Source organism: Lissotriton helveticus, chromosome 3_2 (assembly GCF_964261635.1).
Source record: "Lissotriton helveticus chromosome 3_2, aLisHel1.1, whole genome shotgun sequence".
In the NCBI taxonomy this organism is placed as follows: Eukaryota; Metazoa; Chordata; class Amphibia; order Caudata; family Salamandridae; genus Lissotriton; species Lissotriton helveticus.
The window spans coordinates 191,093,442-191,107,650 of record NC_136062.1 but is presented as its reverse complement, the minus strand read 5'-3'; the positions used below and the strand labels follow the sequence as shown (position 1 = coordinate 191,107,650).

Genomic DNA, 14,209 nt, shown 5'->3' with positions numbered 1-14,209 from the left:
CCTCTTGACCCTTTCAAAACATAAGCATATGACCTGGATTTTTTTCTGACATCCTTATCTGCTGCGTGTGCACTACTACCCAGTCCTGTTTTTGATGGCGCTATTGCTGGCCCTTCTTCTTCAGTCAGCCTCTACCTTTAGCCTTTATCTTTTTAACTGGTTTTCTATGCTGTAGTGTAAAGCACTTCGACTTCTTATGACTACGCTACAGAAAAACAGTAAACAAATGTTTCCCGAGTGTCGGCTGTACTGTGTGTGTGTCAGGTACAGCTCCATCAGTGGGGAGACTGCACGTGACAGGTTGCACAAGGCCACTAAACTTCTTGAGAATCGTTGGACTGTTGGAGTGGGAGGGCTCTGTCGAGAATGTTTCACAAAGCTGAAGTCAGGCAGCGCCCCGCCCAAAGGCTTAACCCCAGATGTTCCTACACGTTGGAACGGCGGGATCCTGACTGACTCGAAAATGGCCTCTGGTCAGGACGTGACCCCGCCCTTGCGCGGCTTGCGATGCGCAGTACCGTGTGTCATTCTGTTCGGTGTGTCATATGACTGTCAGCTCAGAGGTGCTGTGCATTTCATTGTGGAAGACATGGAGCTCGCAAGTGCCCCTCGGTGCCTTCATCTCTGGCCTCTGCTGCTTATTCTAGCCCCACTGCACCTCACCCCGGTGAACGCAGTATGGCCGTGGCCGCAGACTCTCATTTCTTCCCCACAGATCCTGCCTTTGCTCCCTGATAGATTCCGCTTCTTGCATGGGGAAGCATCTGCAGTGGGACCCGAATGTATGGTGTTGGAGCAGGCGTTCAAGCGGTACTACCCTCTGCTCTTCCAGGGAACGCTGGCAGGTAAAAGAAGGTGATCTACTAATTGTACAGTTCAGGAGCCCTGCCCAGCTGAAATAACTCGGATGCTAGGTAGAATGTAGTAAGGGTTGCAGTTAAGTTTTAAGGTTGCTTCCTATCGCTAATGCAGAAGAGAGGAGTGGTACCTGTCCTTGGCAGTCACAGGGGACAGATGCATCATGATGGGGTCTTTGCACTTAGTGGGGGTACATATGGACATCTATATATACCTCACGTCGAGCTGTTGCCTTCAGTTGTCTTCTTAAAGTAAACCGAAATAGCATTGGTGTGAGCTTTTGTAGCCCCGGTGTGCACTTCGGAGGGAATTCGTTTATTCTACTTTTTTGTTTCTTATCTTTTCCTCCATTTGAATGTTTATAATCCAGTTTTGGACATTCTTCAGTATTGTATTCCTTGCTGTATAATGCTCTTTTGCATAATGATTATTAGTTTATAAACCGCAATAAAATATTAAATTTTCACATGAAGATGTGCTGCTACCTTCTGGCCTTTACTTTAATCAATCAATCAATCACAGACATTTATATAGCGCACTACTCACCCGGAGGGTCTCAAGGCGCTGGGGGGGGGGGGGGGGGGGGGGGGGGGAGTGCTGCTACTGCTCGAATAGCCAGGTCTTGAGCTTCTTCCTGAAGGAGAGGTGGTCCTGGGTCAGGCGCAGGGAGGGAGGGAGGGAGTTCCAGGTCTTGGCGGCCAGGTAGGAGAAGGACCTTCCTCCTGTTGTCGTTCTTCGGATGCGGGGGACGGCGGCGAGGGCGTGGCTGGCTGAACGGAGATGTCGTTTGGGAGCGTAGAAGTTGATGCGGTTGATGAGGTAGCTCGGGCCTTGATCGTGTAGGGCTTTGTGTGCGTGGGTGAGGAGGCGGAAGGTGATTCTTTTGTTGACGGGGAGCCAATGCAGGTCTCTCAGATGTCCGGAGATGTGGCTGTGTCGTGGGATGTCGAGGATGAGTCTGGCTGAGGCGTTCTGGATCCGCTGGAGTCTCTTCTGGAGCTTGGCGGTGGTTCCGGCGTAGAGGGCGTTGCCGTAGTCCAGTCGGCTGGTGACGAGGGCCTGGGTGACCGTCTTCCTGGTCTCGGTGGGGATCCACCGGAAGATCTTCCGTAGCATGCGCAGGATGTTGAAGCATGACGAGGAGACGGCGTTGACTTGTCTGGTCATGGTGAGGGAGGAGTCCAGGATGAAGCCCAGGTTGCGTGCGTGGTCTGTCGGTTTGGGTGCGCTGCCCAGGGCGGGGGGCCACCAGGAGTCGTCCCAGGCGGAGGGCGAGGAACCCAGGATGAGGACTTCCGTCTTGTCTGAGTTCAGTTTCAGGCGGCTGGTCGTCATCCACTCGGCTACGTCTTTCATCCCTTCGTGGAGGTTGGCTCTGGCGGCGGCGGGGTCGTTGGTCAGGGAGAGGATCAGCTGGGTGTCGTCAGCGTAGGAGATGATGTTGAGGTTGTGTTGGCGTGCGATGGCCGCGAGGGGGCTCATGTAGATGTTGAAGAGGGTGGGGCTCAGCGAGGATCCCTGAGGGACGCCGCAGATGACTTCGGTGGCCTCTGACTTGTACGGTGGTAGACGGACTCTCTGTGTTCTTCCGTCGAGGAAGGAGATGATCCATTCCAGTGCCTTCTCCCGGATTCCGACGCTGCTGAGGCGCTGCACTAGGGTGCGGTGGCAGACCGTGTCGAATGCTGCGGAGAGGTCTAGGAGGATGAGGGCCGCTGTTTCTCCGTTGTCCATCAGGGTTCGGATGTCATCGGTGGCAGCGATGAGGGCGGTCTCGGTGCTGTGGTTGGCTCGGAAGCCAGACTGTGAGGGGTCGAGGGATCCATTTGTCTCGAGGAAGGCGGCCAGCTGCTTGTTGACGGTCTTCTCGATGACTTTGGCTGGTAACGGGAGGAGCGAGATGGGGCGGTAATTCTTGAGTTCGGTGGGGTCCGCTGTTGGTTTCTTTAGTAGAGCGCTGAGTTCGGCGTGCTTCCAGCTCTCCGGGAAGGTGGCGGTGTTGAAGGAGGTGTTGATGATGTCCCGCAGGTGGGGTGCGATGACAGCGTCGGCCTTGTTGAAGACGTGGTGAGGGCAGGGGTCGGTTGGAGATCCGGAGTGGATGGAGTTCATCATGCGGATGGTGTCTTCGGTGCTGATCGGATTCCAGGCGCGGAGGGTGGTGGTGGGGGGCGGTGGTTCGGTTGTGGCGTGCGTCGGTTGAGTGCTGAAGCTGAAGCTGTTGTGTATGTCCGCGATCTTGTTGTGGAAGTAGGAGGCGAGGGAGTTGCAGAGGTCTTGCGATGGGGTGATGTTGTTGTTTCCGGCGTTGGGGTTGGAGAGCTCTTTGACGATGTTGAAGAGTTCCTTGCAATTGTGTGCGTTGTTGTCCAGCCGGTCCTTGAATGCAGTTTTCTTAGTGGCGCGGATCAGTTGGTGGTGCTTCCGGGTGGCAAGCTTGAGGGCGGTCGTGTTGTCCGGTGTTGGTTCCCTTGTCCAGGCTTTCTCGAGGGCTCGGCAGTTCTTCTTGGAGTTCTTGAGTTCGTCGGTGAACCATGGGGCCTTCTTGCTGCTGGGTCTGCTGGGCGGGGTCCTCAGTGGGGCGAGTTCGTCCGCACAGTTGCTGATCCACTTCGTGAGGTTGTCGGCGGCCTGGCTGGGGTTCGCTGAGCTGGCGGGGGGGTGCTGGCTCAGGGAAGCGGCGAGCTGGTCGGCTGTGATCTTGTTCCAGCTTCTTCGAGCAACCGGTTGCTGGTGGTGGTGGATCGTCGTTCTTCTGAAGGTGAAGTGGACGCAGCTGTGGTCCGTCCAGTGGAGTCCGGTGGCGTGGCTGAAGGTGATGTCTTTGCTGGATGAGAAGACGGCGTCGAGTGTGTGTCCGGCGAGGTGGGTGGGGGTGGACACCAGCTGCTTGAGTCCGAGGTTGGCGAGGTTGTCGAGCAGGGTGGTGGTGTTGCGGTCGTTGTTGTTTTCCAGGTGGAAGTTGATGTCCCCCAGGAGGATGTAGTCAGTGGAGGGGAGGGCATGCGGGCTGACGAAGTCGGCGATGTCCTCGCTGAATTGTGTGCGTGGTCCCGGGGGTCGGTAGATCAGGGTGCCTCTGAGGGTGGTTTTGGGGTCCGTGTGGATCTGGAAGTGTAGGTGTTCGGCTGTAGTCAGGGTGTCGTCGGTGTTGGTCGTGATGTGGGTGGTGTCCCTGTGGATGATGGCGATACCTCCTCCAGTCTGGTTGACGCGATCTCTCCGGGTGATCTTGTATCCCTCTGGGATGGCGATGGCGATGTCGGGCGCTGAGGAGTCGTTCATCCAGGTTTCCGTGAGGAAGGCAACGTCAGGGGCTGTGGTGTCGAGGAGGTTCCAGAGTTCGATGGCGTGTCTGTGGACGGAGCGGGTGTTGAGCAGGATGCACTTGAGGTGGTTGCTGCTGGTGTTCGGCTTGGCGGGTGCTGGTGCGGGGCAGGTCCGGATGCAGGTGAACTTGCAGGCGTGGCAGCTGAAGGGTCCGTGGGTGCGCCTCGGGGTGGCTCGGTAGCATCCAGGGATCCCGCCGGTGTTGAGTGCGATGAGTTCGGTGGCGTTGTAGGACATTCGGGTCGTCTCCCGTCGGTGGGGGCCAGGGGTCCTGGCGCTGGGCGCGGTCCGGTCGCGGATGGGCGCAGACGGGCTTACCTTTGGCGCGCCTTCGGCGCACAATCGGCGCGCCCGCTGCGCGTTCGCACGGTTGCCATATATGGCCAAGTGCGAGGGAGGGCGGAGCAGCTGGGAGGCGGGAGCGGGGAGGGTACAGAAAGAAAAAAGGGGGCGTGGTTAGCGGCGGTGGCGGGAAGCGGGGAGCGGGTTGGGATGAGACGGGGGAGCGCGAAACAGGCAAACAGGCAAAAAACAAATACAAATTCACAATAAAATACAATAAATGCAGAGGGGCACAGGTCAAGATAGCGGGGTAAAGGAGCCTGCATGTCAGGCGAGCACAGCGCTACGCCGTAGGATACCACGCCGCTCGGAGGCAGGGGACGTGGTCACACGGCGGCGGCCGGGGCAGCGAGGCAGGCAGGCGGGAGGCACACGCAGCAGCTGGTGGCCGTGCGGCGCGGGGGTGTCCTAAACTAGGTCACACTCACCTGCGTCGCACGGTCGCCATATATGGCCAAGTGCGAGGGAGGGCGGAGCAGCTGGGAGGCGGGAGCGGGGAGGGTACAGAAAGAAAAAAGGGGGCGTGGTTAGCGGCGGTGGCGGGAAGCGGGGAGCGGGTTGGGATCAGACGGGGGGAGCGCGAAACAGGCAAACAGGCAAAATACAAATATACAATAAATGCAGAGGGGCACAGGTCAAGATAGCGGGGTAAAGGAGCCTGCAGGTCAGGCGAGCACAGCACTACGCCGTAGGAGACCACGCCGCTCGGAGGCAGGGGGCGTGGTCACACGGCGGCGGCCGGGGCAGCGAGGCAGGCAGGCGGGAGGCACACGCAGCAGCTGGTGGCCGTGCGGCGCGGGGGTGTCCTAAACTAGGTCACTTTAGATATAGCAGCTAAGTAAATATATTCGTACAAGGCGCAGAACTTCATAATGTGGCATCCACTTGCCATACCTGGCAAATAGCTCTGAAAGGCGCACCTCAAGTGTGATTTCATACCACGTGCCCCATGCACAACCCTTGGGGATCAGAAACCCCTCCAGCTCCACAGATGGGGCATTTTGTAAAGCGTTAACCCTTTGTCTTGTTTTTTATTGAATGCATAGCATTTTAATCTGTATGTTGAAAAGCCTAGTCAGGGTAAATGTACTGATGCCAGAGCTGCGCGCTTGCATTTCTGATGAGTTATGTGAGAGGAACAGCCTAAGGCGCCTCGGAAATTCCCAGTAGCCTCGCCTATTCTAAGTTCTTTGTGATCTAACCTGGAATGAGCGGGATATCCAGCGCTTAATTTGTAATAAAATGAGTTACTGTGCGCAAAGCCATGCTCAGAAGTCCACGCTGGTGCAATCAAATGTGAGCGCGCCGAATAGGGAGGCTGCGTGGAGTTGAATTCACCTGTGCATCTTTAATCCACTCCCTGGCTCTTTAGCCAACTCTTACAGGTTCCTGCTTTCTCCCTTTATGACAATTTTGCCGTCGTTCTCTACTTCAATCCTTCTGCTTGGTTTAATGTTGCCTCTCTTGCTCTTAGTTAATGCCTTATGCAAAAAAATACACGCCAGTCTCCAAAATTGAAGGCAGGTGGCTTTCACCAGCTCAAATTAAGCACTGGTCGCAGCGGCTGACTCCTGGTAATGTTCGAACGTGCTCTTGTCTGACTCCATCTTGCTTTCATTGTTGTCTCTCTCCTTTCAGAGAACCCTGCATTTCTAGTCGATCCTGTTACCGCCCTGGTTGTCTCTGTCACTACTCCCGGCTGTGAAGACTTCCCCGCCTTGGACTCAAAGGAGAATTGTACGTATTGACATTGCCCAACATAAGTCACGCTGGTGGCGCTCCTTAGCTTTCTGCCTTCTGGGCCTGAGCAATCACCTGCTTTTACTGCAAGATACTTGAGTGATGAGTGTACAGTTTCCAACTATGTGTGCTTAAGGTTATACAGTCTCGTCTCACAAGGACCAGGGCCTTTCAAGAATCAAACGGGAGAGCTGTGCTCACACATTAATATTTATAAAACTGTGTTAAAATATGATTTTATGCTGTTTTTACTTGTGTTAATCTTACCCAAATTAATGGTACTCAGTTTACCAACATCGGAAGGATGGAAGTCAGAGTTTTCTTGACGAGATTCAAATTCATAACCCTGCATTCAATTCATATCCCAGACGTTTAAGTGTTCAACTCATTACCTGTTAACTTGACTTTATTCGGCGTCTGTCATCTTTTGTTACGTGATTTTCACCCCACCAAAAAGTGACATGACTTTATACCGTGAGGTCCACTGAATATCCGTCCCAAATTATGTTTTCTACAGTTCCCTTCAAGTGGGATTATCCTCTTAAGCATCAGAGGCCTCATTATCGAGCCACCAGGGTGTAGGTATGCAAATCACTGAGCCATTTTACCAGATTCTCCTTCATTGTAACTCCACGACTTACTTGCCGATTGGTTTAATGTTTATAGTGACTCAGATTAACATCATTCAAGATTAGTCAGTCAGTCATAAATTCTTTATTCGGTTTGAAACAACCATAAAAGCATACAAATAAAACATTAAAAGCATCCAGTTAATTAGTTACAGGAATTCATCTGCGAAAAATCCCTGATAAAATACATGTACAGATAAAATGCTACAGTACAAAGTTAAGATGATCACTCTAAAATAGATTCCATTCAATAATTTAAGGCAATTGGCACTGATGCAGTTCATCATCATTTACCCACTATTTTTCTATGTTTAATAACAAGAGTAAGAAATCCAAAACCATTGATGCACACTTGATCTGTCTTCAGCAATTGTAAATGCTCTAAAGCCGCTCATTCAAGATTAATAACACTCTGGGAAAATGTACTGTTCAACTGGTGTCCGTTTATAAATGTATGTCCTTGAGCTTTCAAATAGCTGGATGCTGTCATGAAACCACAGATTGGATTTGTCACTGGATTAAACCCACACCATGCACTATCCCAAGGGGTTCTGTAGCACAAGGTCCACTTTCCAGACCTGTTGGCAGAGCTGGGATTTCTCTTATCGCGACTGTGACTTAGATATAAAGATATCCAAAGGTCTGTTCTGAGCAGCAAGCTGACCTCGTCGACCTGGCCTAAGCGGTAGAGAGTGGTAGGGGCAGGGAGATGCAGATGAGGTGGTTCCTTTATGGCCGAGGAGTAGTCCTATGGGAACATTCTTTTAACTCCATTTAGTTTCTGTGCGAGAGTGGCACTTCTGACTGCATCTCAGCTGGAAAGTGTTCTTCTAATGGCATAACCATTCAAGTCAAGTCAGATAATTTATATAGCGCACTACATACCCAGAGGGTCTCAAGGCGCTTGAGGAAGGGTGCAGGATTACTTGTCGAATATCCATGTTTTAAGCTGTTTTCTGAAAGCTAGGTGGTCTTGGGTAAGGCGGAGGTGAATGGGAATGGAGTTCCAGGTCTTAGCCGCTAGGTAGGAGAAGGATCTTCCCCCCATGGTGGTTTTGTTGATGCGTGGAACAGCAGCGAGGGCAAGGTTGGAAGAACGAAGCTGGCGGGGGGGAGTGTAGAATGATAGTCGTGTGTTGAGGCATTCGGGTCCAAGTTCGTAGAGGGCTTTGTGTGCGTGGGTGAGGAGGCGGAATGTTATTCTTTTATTGACCGGAAGCCAGTGGAGGTCTTTCAGGTGACCGGAGATGTGGTCTTTGCGCGGGATGTCTAGTATGAGTCTGGCTGATGCGTTTTGGATGCGTTGTAGTTTTTTCTGAAGTTTTGCGGTGGTACCGGCGTACAGGGTGTTTCCGTAGTCCAGGCGGCTTGTAACCAGTGCATGGGTTACCGTTTTTCTGGTATCGGTGGGGATCCAGCGAAATGTTTTTTTGAGCATGCGAAGAATGTTGAAGCATGATGATGAAACTGCGTTGACTTGTCTGGTCATCGAGAGTGAGGAGTCCAGGATGACGCCCAGGTTCCTTGCGTGGTCCGTTGGGATGGGTGCTTTTCCTAGGGCCGTTGGCCACCAGGAGTCGTCCCAGGCGGAAGGTGAAGTACCTAAGATGAGGACTTCTGTCTTATCCGAGTTCAGTTTAAGACGGCTATGCTTCATCCATTCGGCTACTTCTTGCATCCCTTCATGTAGGTTAGTTTTGGCGGTGTTTGGGTCTTTGGTGAGTGAAAGGATCAGTTGAGTGTCATCGGCGTAGGAGATGATGTTAAGGTTGTGATGGCGTGCGATGGCCGCGAGGGGGCTCATATATACGTTGAAGAGTGTGGGACTGAGTGATGATCCTTGCGGCACGCCGCAGATGACTTCGGTGGCCTCTGACTTAAACGGTGGGAGGCGGACTCTTTGAGTTCTTCCGGTAAGGAACGAGGTGATCCAGTCCAGTGCTTTTCCTTGAATTCCGATGTTGTTGAGACGTTGTATAAGGGTGCTATGACAAACTGTGTCGAATGCTGCGGATAGGTCAAGGAGGATGAGGGCGACTGTGTCTCCATTGTCCAGTAGTGTTCGAATGTCGTCAGTTGCTGCGATGAGGGCTGTTTCGGTGCTATGTTTGGCTCGGAAGCCGGACTGTGAGGAGTCGAGGGATTTATTGGTTTCGAGGAAGGCGGCGAGCTGGTTGTTGACGGCTTTCTCAATGACTTTGGCCGGGAATGGTAGGAGCGAGATGGGGCGGTAGTTTTTGAGTTCGGAGGGGTCTGCTGTGGGTTTTTTCAGAAGGGCGCTGAGCTCGGCGTGTTTCCAGCTTTCCGGGAATGTGGCGGAGTTGAGTGAGCAGTTGATGACGTCTCGGAGGTGGGGTGCGATGAAGGAGTCTGCTTTGTTGAAGATGTGGTGGGGACATGGGTCTGTGGGGGATCCTGAGTGGATGGAGTTCATCAGGCGAATGGTGTCCTCAGTTGAGATTGGGTTCCAGTCCTGAAGGATGTTCAGGGGGGGTTTAGGATCGGGGGTAGGTTGGGTAGGTTGGTTTCCGGGATGGTTGTCGAAACTGTTGTGGATGTCGGCGATTTTGTTGTGGAAGAATGAAGCTAGGGAGTCGCAGAGGATTTGAGAGGGAGTGATGTCGTTGGAGTTGGCAGTGGGGTTGGTAAACTCTTTGACGATGTTGAATAGTTCCTTGCTGTTGTGGGCGTTGTTGTCTAGTCGGTCTTTAAATGCGGATTTCTTGGCTGATCTGATAAGTTGGTGGTGTTTACGGGTGGCGTTTTTGAAGGCGTCTCTAGTCCTAATGTTTGGTTCTTTTTTCCAGGCTTTCTCCAGGGAACGACAGTTTCTTTGATTTCTTAAGGTCATCGTTGAACATGGGGGCGTTTTTGCTGCCTGGTTTGATTTGACGTTTTTTCAAGGGTGCTAGGTTGTCTGCGCTGTGGGTTAGCCATTGAGTGAGGTTGATGGCTGCTTGGTTAGGGTTCGACGAATAGGCAGGGGGGTTTTGAAGAAGCGATGTGGAGATCTGGTCGATGGTGATTTTGTTCCAGTTTCTTCGGAGTGTTGGTTGAGGGTGGTTGTGGATTGTGGTTTTTTTGTACTCAAAGTGGACGCAGCTGTGGTCCGTCCAGGGGAGAGCTGTGGTGTGATTGAAGGAGATGTGCTTGCTGGAGGTGAAGATAGGGTCGAGAGTGTGTCCTGCGTAGTGGGTGGGGGTGTTTACGATTTGTTTGAGTCCGAGGTTGGCGAGATTGTCCAGAAGGGTGGTGGTGTTGCTGTCGTTGTTCTTTTCCAGGTGGAAATTGAGGTCTCCCAGTAGAATGTAGTCCTCGGAGGGGAGGGCGTGTGGGCTGATGAAGTCAGTGATGTCTTCACTGAATTGTGTGCGGGGTCCTGGTGGTCTGTAGAGGAGGGTGCCTCTGAGTGTGGTCTTGGGGTCGATGTGGATCTGGAAGTGAAGATGTTCGGCGATAGTGAAGTTGTCGTCTGAGCTTGTTGAGACGCGGATGGTGTTCTTATGGACTATGGCGATGCCTCCTCCTGTTTGGTTGGTGCGGTCTTTTTGGATGATCTTGTAGCCGTCCGGGATGGCTATGGTGATGTCTGGAGCTGAAGAGGCGTTCATCCAGGTTTCTGTGAGGAAGGCGAGGTCCGGTTCTGTAGTGTCGAGTAGGTCGCAGAGTTGGACGGCTTGACTGTGGACTGAGCGGGTGTTGAGAAGGATACAATTCAGCTGATTGGTGTTAGGAGTATGTTTGGAAGTGGTGGGTTTGGTAAGGGTTCTAATGCAGGCAAACTTGCATGAATTACAGGTGAAAGGTCCATGGGTGTGACCGGGTGCTGCTTGGTAGCAGTGTGGTGGTCGTCCGGGGTTAAGGGCTGTGAGGGTGGCAGCATCATATGTAATGCGGGGGGATTGGGAATTGCAGGGGCCAGGGGGTCTGGCGCTGGGCGCGGTCCAGGCGCGGACGGGCGTAGACTGGCTTACCTTTGGCGCACCTTCGGCGCGGCCGTAGCGCGTGGACGCTGCGCGTGGAGTCATCTGTCATAAGTGGATAGTAGGGGGGGCGGAGCATGGGAGGGTCAGCTGGGAGGCGGGAGTCAGGTGGAGTGACGGTGTGGGAGGACGGCACTACAAACAAAATGGCGGCAACAGTAAACAAACAAATGTTGCAAGGCAGGACGATATTAGGTCCAGGCTGTAGTTATAGTGGAGCGCTTATGGGGAGGATAAAGCGCTACGAGGTTTGGCAGTACTTTAGGGAATGTGCGCTAAGCTATCTAATTGTGCAGCCAGTAAGTCGAGGCTAGACTAATTCAGCAATGACAGAGTGTACTCGGTGATCAGATTAAAAACACCAAGCGCTATGAGCCCAGCAGTGCAATAGCATAAGCCTTACTTAATCCCAGCAGAGCGATACCGGCAGAGTGTTACAGAAGTGCCCTCAGTGCGATATTAGCAGATCGCTACAAGTCCAGCAGATCGAAACCAACAAAGCGCTACAAAAGTGCCCACAGTGCGATATTAGCAGAGCGCTACAAGCCCAGCAGAACGAAAACAACAAAGCGTTACAGAAGTGCCCGCAGTGCGATATTAACAGAGCGCAGCAGAAGCCCAGCAGAGCGAGTACTTAGCAGAGTTGAAGAGCTGTGGTAGGATACCAGGTCGGGAGGAGGTGGTGGGAGCGACCGCTTCTGCCGAGGACAGGACGGTCACCATTGCATATTCTTTTTGGTAGTCGCTTTATTTAGTATAACATGAGGATTGTGAAGTCGGAGCACAGTTTGTGTGCATGTAAATTTGCAAATATATAATGTTCAAAATAGAGTATTTATGCAAATACTCGAGTGTAATATGCTTGCTATTTATTAGTATTATGTTTAGTTTGGAGAGGGCCATCACTCATGAGAGGAGAGGCCATGGGTGGGTCATGATACCCCTACTCCCCGAACAGTTGTAATAAATAGCATATTACATCTGCATTTTTGGCTTATACCATGGCATTTTCCCATGTCTATTACATCTGAATAAAGATTTGAATATATGGGTTAAACTTGTACAGTGCGGTAAAATGACATTGAATAGCCATCCTAAATACCAAGAGCCTTGTTTTTCTGTGTTAGTAGACCGGTTTTCTAATTTCAGATCAGATTTTCAGTTCTGTTATAATATGGAATTTGGCCTTCCACTACTATCTATCATGCTTGGGTGTTGTTATTGCACGAAATGCACTGGTATAAAAACATATCTTTACAGTGAACCTTCTAATGTGGGAAATATTTCACAGTTCCTCGTGAAATATTTCACAGTTCCTCGTGAAATACTGATTTCATATTCCTAATGACAGCTCTCAAACCACGCTGCAGAGCTTTAACATTGTCTGGGCTACTAGTTGTCTCCCTCTTTCTTTCTCCCTCTCCCCCCTCCCCCCTACTCAAGGCAATAAAGCTCTTTCAAATTCTTGCATTTCATCAAGTTATTGTTATTGTTATTGTTAATTTAGATTTATAGCGCGCCCAATCACCTGCAGGTCTCTAAGCGCTTGGAAATCGATGTTATTACAATAACTTGGCTCACTCCTCAGAGAGACGCAGCTGCAGGACAATATTGCGATCAGGGCTCTTCCAAACAGCAGTGTTTTCAGTGATTTCCTGAATCGTAGGAGATTCACCTCCCTGCGTAGCCCCTCAGGCAGTTTGTTCCATAGCTGGGGGGCCAGAACAGAGAAGGCTCTCCCTCCTTTAGTCACCAATTTGTAGCGAGGGCAGACCAATAACTGAGAATCCGATGATCTAAGTATTCTCTTCGGGTTGTATACTTCCAGGCGAGCTTTGATATAGGCCGGCGCATGACCGTAAATCGCCTTGTGTGCTATACAGAGGCTCTTAAACTCAACCCTCTCTTTAACAGGGAGCCAATGAAGGTTTCGGAGAAGGGGGGAGGCCTTTGTTCGTCTGGGCAATCCGAAGATTAGCCGTGCGGCGTCATTCATTACGACCTGAAGTCTGTTTGTCAATATTTTTGGGAGGCCAAGGTACAGGGCATTCCCATAATCGACCCGCGAAATGACGGTTGCTGCTACAATTGAGCGCATCATGGAATGAGAGAGGAAGGGAGCTAACTTTCTCAGTTGCCTGATGATGCTTGTGCAGGTTCCAACCACGGTGGAAATTTGGCTGCACATTGACAGGTCACAATCCAATTTAATCCCCAGGCTCTTTACGTTAGTACTAGGTTTTGGGGCTGATCCAAGCTCTACAGGCCAATACAGGTCACTCCACGGTGAGGTGGTAGATGGAATTACCAATACCTCGGTCTTATCCGGGTTGATTTTTAGTAGATTTTTCGTCATCCACCCTACGGTGTACCTCAAGATGTTTTGAGCTTGGATTTGTGCTGTCCCTGTGTTATCGATACTCAGCAGTAGCTGAGTATCGTCAGCATAGTTGTAAACTCTACAGCCCATCTCGGCCAGGGATGCAATCAAAGGCTGCAGGTAAAGATTGAACAGAAGTGGGGACAGTGCAGAGCCCTGTGGTACTCCGCACTCTAAGGACCCCACTTCAGATATTGCCTCCCCTAGTTGTATCCTCTGAGTCCTTCCTAAAAGGAAGGATTGCAGCCACTTAAAGGCCAAGCCTTTGATCCCAAAGGCCTCCAGTCTTCCCAGGAGCAGGTCATGGCTGACGGTATCGAACGCCGCTGACAGGTCTAATAAAATCAGGGCGCTCGGTTTTTTGCCGTCAGCCATGCCTCTCAGTTCGTCTAACACCGAGAGCATTACTAACTCGGTGCTATGGTGTGCTCGAAACCCCGCCTGTCGCTCATGCAGTAAGCCATGAGATTCAAGGTACAGAGACAGGGACTTCAGCACGTGTTGCTCCAGGACCTTTGCAAGGAAAGGCAACTGGGAAATCGGCCTATAGTTCTTCAAGGCAGCCGGATCAGCGCCTGGTTTCTTCAATAAGGGTCTAACTCGCGCCTCCTTGAGGTCACCAGGTAAATACCCTGTTTCTAGGGACCTATTAAGGAGAGAGATGATCCGAGCTTCCAATAGCGGCTGTGCCACACGGAAGATACTCGGGGGACATGGGTCCGCTGGGGAACCAGATTTAGTTTTCCCCATTAGCTGCTCTAGGCTCAGCTCATCCAACTCAGGGAACTGTACTATAGAGCAGTGAGCAGGATTATGGACCACAGAATGTATAGTATCACAGTTCACCATACTATTCTTAATTTCCAGGATGATAGTCTTTACCTTTCCTAAAAAATACCCCTGGAAGGTGTTACAGTTTATGGGAGACTCAGAGTTCTCCTGTTTTT

The 14,209-nt window shown here is 51.5% G+C and overlaps 1 protein-coding gene across 1 annotated transcript in view; it reads left to right on the top strand.

Moving 5' to 3' along the window:
* The first annotated feature begins 463 nt into the window (after positions 1 to 463).
* Positions 464 to 14,209, top strand: part of HEXA (hexosaminidase subunit alpha) — an 87,991-nt gene continuing 74,245 nt past the window's right edge. The window contains exons 1-2 of the mRNA XM_078685028.1: positions 464 to 845; positions 6,169 to 6,267. Of these exons, the coding sequence (XP_078541154.1) occupies positions 464 to 845; positions 6,169 to 6,267 (481 nt within the window). The remainder of the gene's footprint in view (positions 846 to 6,168; positions 6,268 to 14,209) is intronic.